We start from the raw sequence: 7,886 nt of genomic DNA, 5'->3' as shown, positions 1-7,886 counted from the left end.
TTGAGCAACGCTCTAGAGATTTAGGATTTGTCCGACTTTAGTTTCAGACTATGTAGTACGAGGATCTAAATAAGACATAGTGGGAGTCATCCATGATAATTCGCGTCGTTCTTTAGGAACGTTGACTTTCTTATCTCCACCTAACGACGGAAAGACTATCTCATAAAAGTGACAATCCATGAAACGAGCAGTAAAGAGATCGCCTATCAAAGTTTCTATGTAACGAATGATACCGACATAGATTCTCATACTTCTTTGAGGACCAATTTTGGTATGTAAGGGTGGTGATAAGTCAATATTATAATTATATATACTACCCTATTCTTAGTATATTTTGGTAATTATCTTGGTAGAATTTTGATACTTTGCTTTATATTTTCAATATAGGACATTTGACTTCTTCTGAAGAAAAACATGATCAAACGGACGAATTTTAAAGTGATTAAAGTTGGAGGATGTTCGTGAGTCGCTTAGCCTGATTTTATCAAAATATCAAAATTTTCCACCAAGGGGTTATTTTCTGGTGATGAAATAAAGAAGCAGTGTGCGGTGCTAGAAAGTAACGTTTTTGAGCTTAATCGTGATTTTTGGAGTCCAAGATGACCTCTGATGGGTTCGTGGCCTTCTGGAGAAGTGTTCAGGATAGTTTAAGCTTTAAATCCAGCTATTTTGGGCTGTTTTGGAGTAGATATGGGTCCAAAACGTGGCTGTGAGAAATTAGGCTGATTATCCTAGTCAATTTAGGATTATGTTTCCTAATTTATTTTAATTTATTTGGTTTCCTAGTTTTATTCTAAGTCCTTTTCTAGGAGGGATTGGATTTTCTACGTAGTATAAGTAAGGCATTGTGGCCTTCTTCTTCTTTACGTGATATTGGAAGTGGATTTTGGCTAAAATTTAGATATTTTCAGACTTTATTGTACAAGGTGTTTTCATTCTTTTTCTAGTTTAATAAAACTCTTTTGATTTTAATTATGAATATACGTAACTAACTTTCTTTTGCTAGGGCGATGCCTTGAAACTTAGCATGAATATGTAGTTTTTATTTAATTGCTTATGATATTATGCATGCATACTTTGAATTATTAATCACTGTGTTTAAACTGTCTTTGTGTCTTAGTGCTTAGCGACCATTAGGATGTTTAGATAAGTAATCGGATACAATTCGGTTGGAATACCACCGGAGGATTGAGTATTGCTTCTTGTGATTGATAGTTGTAATTTCACTTAGGGCGAATGCCACGTCTTTTGGGTTTCATGGTTTTTCAAAGGGTTTTCATAAAGCGTAATGAGTCATGCATGTTTATATTTGATCTGAATGCCATAGACGGATTGCATGTTTGATATAAGTTCTATCTTGAATGCCACAAGTAGAATATATATTAGGAAAACCTAACCTTCAAAGTTGCATGGGTAATTCATAAGTAATTAGTAAATCTACATAGGATTGTTAAGGGGACGGCGGAACCCTAGTGCTTTTCCAAATTTATTTCTCAAAACCTTTTCTTTTTGATCTGATTTCTTCTTAATTGGTTACTAGCTGTTTTTCTAAATTACTTTTATTTAATTCGTTTTTATTGTATTTAAATTCAAAATCAACCTTTTCCAATCTTTATTTTCAAATAATTAACTAAAATTTTGGTTTTGCATAAATTGTTTTAAATAATCCATGTGGGAACGACCTTGCATGAGCAATTTTACTATAACTACATTATTCTCTTACAAGTATTTTCATCCCTATTTTTGCAAGTGGTAAAAATCCTATCAGGCGACGCAATCGGCACATAGATTGCATGCATAACCAAAGATGCGTAATGCAAGATGTCGGGCTCAAGTTACCAACTGAAGCACAAAATAAGGTTGGGTCATGATGGGCCTCAGGTGGACCAACATGGATGCGTGAAGTATTGCATAACCCTAGGCAGCGATCAGGAGAGAGTGGAGAGATTGTAGAATGCTTCAGGATTCTTGTGTGTATTCCTATGTGCTCAGTGCCTTTATTTATAGTTAAATAGAAGAGGATTAACTTGTCCTCCAAGTAAATACAACATATAGAGAAAGAATAACTAGAGTAATATATAATCTAGAAACCAAATTTATCTAGGTTTTACACAATCATAATCAGAGAACATCCATAACATGTTTGATTTTTTAAAGTCTATCTTAGGGTATATCACGTTTCTTTCCGAGATTACCCTGTCTCAGATTATGAAAGAAACATTGGATAACCATTGGAAGGAAGAATCTTTACTTTTCCAAAGTCACATGCTATGCTTTTAAGCCAATTTTTTGTCCACAACATCCCTACCTCAAGTCAAATGCCCTCATTAAAAAACCCCTTCTCTCTTTCCCTCTCCCTCCTTCAACAACATTGCACAGAAAATGACTCCTAACAAATTCATACACTACACCCGCCTCTTTCGTTCCCACACATTTCTATTCATTACTGAAAAGGACTCCTACCAACAATACTCTCCCACCCATAAATCTCCCCCTCTCTCTCTCCAAGCAAATCATAAGGAGTTTCCCTATATCTCCCTTCTCCTCCGACTTTAATGTCTTCTTCCAGCAAAAATAAGCTTCTCACTACCATTCTCACAGCCAATATTCCAGGCTGCGATTGCGGCAGGCCGAAGCTCTCCGACGTATACGACCCAACCCCAAAACCCAAAATCCAAATCCACATAAACCCTATTCACCGATCCCACTCCTCTTCAAGTTCCGGTGATCAAAATGGCAAGAGTTTCACCGGTGACGACGACGAAGATCAGTGCACCTCCACCACCGTCTCTTTCAACAACAACTCGTCCTTACAGTCAAAGCCATTCGATTCAGCAGAGAGTACGAATCCGAAGAACACGAAGATTTCAAGCCCGAATACAACGAAAACCAGCGGCAGCATTGCGGTGGTGAAGGAATCAAACGACCCGTATCAGGATTTCAGGCAGTCGATGCTGCAGATGATTGTGGAGAAGCAGATTTACTGGAAGGAGGATCTGCAGGAGCTGCTCCGCTGCTTTCTGGAACTCAACTCTCCGTCCCACCACGATGTTATCATCCGAGCATTCACACAAATCTGGAACGATCTGATCAGCGAAAGCAAGAAGCCGATGATCATATGAATCCCAGATGGGCGCCGCGTTCTAACTGTGTAGGTTTAATGATTTTGTAGTTGAGCTATCATTGTTGTTTCCCAAGTTTGGTTGGTGCTTGGCATTTGAGGGTGCATAGATTGTTGACTGTTCCCTTAGATCTCAATACTTTGATTGTGTAAGTACTGAAGGGGTTTTTTTTTCAGAGATAAGCCTTATAATTTTTATTTAATTTAATTTTTTTTTTTTTGTTGTCAAAAGGTAAAATTCATTACCAAAAAATCCACCTACAACAAGGTAGGGGTGGGTTAAAAAAACTGAACCGATTTTAAAAAAATCAAACCAGACTAAAATCTTTTGGTTCGGTTTTAGTATCAGTGGCTCGAAAACCGAACCTAACCAAATCAAATATAATTAATTTTATAGAAAACTTTATGTTAATCCTTAAAAATGATGAGTTTTTAGCCTATAACCTTGTGTAAGATTAAAATCAAATTTTAATCTCTGATACATTTAATTGTCTCATTTATTTTTGATATTTTATTTCTTTCTTTTTTCCTATATTAATTACATTTTCGTTTCATTCATCATAATATATTTTGATGTCTACATTTAGGTAAACTAATTTTTTTCATATAACATAGGAATATACAATTTGTATAATCTTCATTTAGGTACATTAATTCATTTGATATATTTCGTTATATCCATTGATACAAATATGTTGGTACATAAATTCAATATAATATATTTTAGTACATATATTTTGGTACATATATTTCGGTACATACATTTCGATACATTAATTCAATATAATACATTTTGGTACGTACATTTCGATACATACATTTCGGTATTGACATTTAAGTACATTAATTCAATATAATACATTTCAGTATATACATTTAGATTCATTATAATATATGTCGGTACAAACATTTCAGTACATTCATTTTTGTACACATATGTATTTACATATTTATGTGTCACTAATTTTTTTAAATATTTTCTCATTTGTGTTCATTTATAATTGAAAGAACTAATATGTACATATTAATAAAATTGCAATTTTATTGTGGAGATATTAAATAAAAATACACATTAAATAACAAAAATAGAATATAAATTTTAATAAAGGGAATTGTTATTAGCACTCCAAAAATCTCATTTGGCACTCCAAACTTTCCATAATTAGATAGAAAAATACACTTATAAGGAATGTAGAATGAGATTTTTGGAGTGTTAATAACAATTCCCTTAATAAAAGTACACTTTAAGGGATTAAATTGAATATGTAATCTAGCACCAGTTTTATTTTATTTTATTTTTAAATTCTATTTTTTTGTAAGGACTAAGGTTTAGAAACTCCTTAATTTTATTTATTTTGTTATTGGATGTTTATATTTCAAGTCCAATTTTCAGTTTAATGCAAATTTTAAGCTCTTATTTTAGGCCCAGTTATTAACCTATATTCCAATTCCATGTTTTTTTCTCCCTAGCCCACCCTCTTCTTTCTTCTTTTTTTCTTCCCAGCCAACGCTCTTCTTTCTTCTTTTTTTTTTTTTTCATTCCCAGCTGCATCTTCATTCTCTCCCTCCTCAACGGGAAGATAAAGACGACGACAAACACGTTGAAATCTGGCCATCGCTGCTCCTCCATCACAGCTCCTTCATCGCTGCTCCTTCATCGCTGCTCCTCCTCGCCTAAAACCTTTTGCCTTTTCATCAATTCCTGGCTATTTTGGTTAATTTGGTATTGGACATTTGCTCTGAAGGTTATAATTGATGCAGCAATTCATAAGTTTTGGCTCTTCAGGGTAGTACTCAGTTGATATGCTTTGTGAATCTCAAGTTTCTTTGTCATTTTGTTGTGTAGGTAGGAGTAAGACTCCGACTAATTTAATCAATTTTCTTTCTTGTGATTGTTCTCTAGGAAATGCAAACTTGCATCTTCTTTTCTTTTTGTTTCTTCCTTTACTTTCTTGGAAATGGAAAAACTGGAAACAAAGTTGTATGACATAGACTAATTTTGAGATTAAAAAAAAAGGGTAAATTACATTTCATCTCCTCAGGTTTGTGGTCGATTTCAATTTCCTACAATATCTTTAAAACATTTCAATTTTATATATTTACTTATCATTTTATTTCAATTTCATACATCCGTTTAAAAACCTGTTAAGTAAACCGTTAAGTGACGACGTGGCAAATAAGGAGTCCCCATTTGTGCTGACGTGGCTGTCATAGTTATGCCATGTGGCTAAACACTTAATAAAAAATTTAAAATATTAAAACAATTAATTAAAAAAAGCAAAAAAAAAAAAAAAAAAAAAAAAAAAGAGCCAAAACCTAGTTCGTCTTCCCCACCTATTCTCTCCACCCGAGCACACCCCCAACCCAAATCAGACACACCCCTTCTCCCCACCCGTAACTCCCAAACAACCCTCCCTCCCTTCTCTCTCCACGACCGACGCCTCCGCAACCCCACACGCCATTGCGAACCAGGCCAATGAGATATGGGCGATCGTCTTGCGGTTCAACAAGATATGGGTCTTTTCGTAGACCCATAGAGTGCTCAAGATCTTCTTGGAGGATGTGATCTGTGACGCCATGACCTACACTGAGCACGCTAGGAGGAAGACTATGACGGTGATGGACATGGAAGATGGGTGGGGATATCAGACGGGGAAGGTGGACAAAGAAGATAGTTTGGACGGAAAAGGGAGAAAGGGTGATGGGTGTGTAGGAGGGGGAGGGGGAGGAGCACCATATGGGGGAGGTGAAGATGGAGGAAGAAATGGAGGAGTTGCAGAGAGGTGAGGGGGAAGGAAGGGGATCTGTATCACATCCTGGCCCGAGCCCCCACCACATTCGGGCTCGACTCCATTTTAGCACGATATTGTCCGTTTTGGGCCCCGACCACGCAATCACAGTTTCATTTCTGAGAATTCACACGAGAACTCCCCAAGGGGTCACCAATCCTGGGATTGCTCTCATGCGAACTCGCTTAACTTCGGAGTTCCGATAGAACCCGAAGTCAGTGAGTTCCTAAAAAGTCTCGTGCTAGGTAGAGATGGAAATATATATATAGATATATAGATATATATAGATATATAGATATATCTATATATATATATAGATATATAGATATATCTATATATATATATAGATATATAGATATATAGATATATATATAGATATATCTATATATCTATATATATCTATATATCTATATATATCTATATATATATTACAGAATCCACTCCCCTAGGCGATGTGGGATGTTACAATCCACCCCTCTTCTGGCCAGGGATTGGCTTTGATACCAAATTGTCACATCTCGGCCCAGGCCCATACCACATCCCTGGCTCGACTTCGCCGTAGCACGATATTGTCCGCTTTGGGCCTCGACCATGCCCTCACGGCTTTGTTTTTGGGAACTCACACGAGAACTTCCTAGTGGGTCACCCATCATGGGATTGCTCTCACGCGAACTCGCTTAACTTCGGAGTTCCGACGGAACCCAAAGCCAGTGAGCTCCCAAAAGGCCTCTTGCTAGGTAGAGATGGGAATATACATGTAAGGCTTACATGATCCACTCCCCTGGGCGATGTGGGATGTTACGATCTGGGTGTGCATTTGGGTTTTTTTTACTTTTTTATTTTTTTAATAGGGTAAATTATTATAATATTTTAAATGCATAATTTTTTTTTGCCACGTGGCACAAATTTGGCAGGCACGTTAGCACAAATGTGACAGCCACGTTAGGTCTTAACGGATTAATGGATGAAAAATGTAACAGATGTATTATATTGAAATAAAATAGTACTTGAGGTATGAAATTGAAATGTTTTGAAAAAATTTACGTTATATATATATATAAAACGAATCAAGCCGAAACCAAAACAAAAAATTGAGCCGAATAAAAACCGAAAAAAATTGAACCAAACCAAACAAAATTTTGGTTTGGTTTTCGGTCACGGCAAAAAACCGAACTGATTGGAACCGACCCCACCCTTACGACTAGGGCCTAAAACAAGTTATGCACAAACAAAAGTGGGCCACAAATACAAAAAAGACAAAGCCCCAAGACCAACCTTGGAGCCTAGCACACACAAACTAAACAGACTGAAAATCCCTAGAAACTGGTCTTCCCGAAGCTGTAGACGTTGATACTGCCACCAGAGAACCACCCAATAATCATCACAAATAGCCTCCCATCACTATCACCTAAGATCGCACCATCAAGAACTCATGAGAAACATTGCTGACAAGGGCAAACAACGGGCATGACCAATAATGGTCAACAAGGGTGATGGTGCTAGCACCCAAGCTAAAGCTCTACACAACCTGCCAAAGATCCTCGACAAATCAAAGTAAACTGAAGAGAGAGATGGCAACCAAAAATGGAGGGGAGGGGTTTAAGTCTCAAAAAGGTGAGATCAAAGGAAAAGGAGAAAATATAGGTGGAGATCGTGAAAATTGTAGGGGAGGGGAGGTAAAACTGAAGGCAACAGGAATGGAAACAAAACACTAAAACAAAACACAGACAAAAAGGATGGGTTGGCACCGACTTTAACCAAAGTTAAGGCCGGCGCCTACGTAGATTGAAGAGAACGAAAACCACCCACACATTGGTGAGAAAGACTCTTACAGGAAAGAGAAAAGCTTAGGAACAAAAATACACGAGTTTTAAATATTTTAAGCCTATCTCTAATCTAAAGTTAAAAGTTGGTCAATTTTAAAGTTAATTTCACTTTAAATGTTATATCATTCCATTTTTTTTTTGGAGTCGAGC

General features: G+C 36.5%; 1 protein-coding gene across 1 annotated transcript; it reads left to right on the top strand.

The window, feature by feature from the left end:
- Positions 1–2,318: 2,318 nt before the first annotated feature.
- Positions 2,319–3,324, top strand: LOC126614832 (transcription repressor OFP6-like). The gene has a single exon (XM_050282503.1). The coding sequence runs from the start codon at positions 2,556–2,558 to the stop codon at positions 3,120–3,122; it is 567 nt and encodes a 188-aa protein (XP_050138460.1). The 5' UTR covers positions 2,319–2,555; the 3' UTR covers positions 3,123–3,324.
- The last annotated feature ends 4,562 nt before the right edge of the window (positions 3,325–7,886 follow it).

The sequence above is a fragment of the Malus sylvestris genome, chromosome 3 (genome assembly GCF_916048215.2).
Source record: "Malus sylvestris chromosome 3, drMalSylv7.2, whole genome shotgun sequence".
Taxonomy (NCBI): Eukaryota; Viridiplantae; Streptophyta; class Magnoliopsida; order Rosales; family Rosaceae; genus Malus; species Malus sylvestris.
The sequence above is the reverse complement of the archived record's forward strand: the minus strand, read 5'-3'. Positions and strand labels throughout refer to the sequence as shown.

Excerpts from the sequence above, each read along its gene's own strand:
- LOC126614832 (XM_050282503.1), top strand. The coding sequence starts at position 2,556 with ATGTCTTCTTCCAGCAAAAATAAGCTTCTCACTACCATTCTCACAGCC.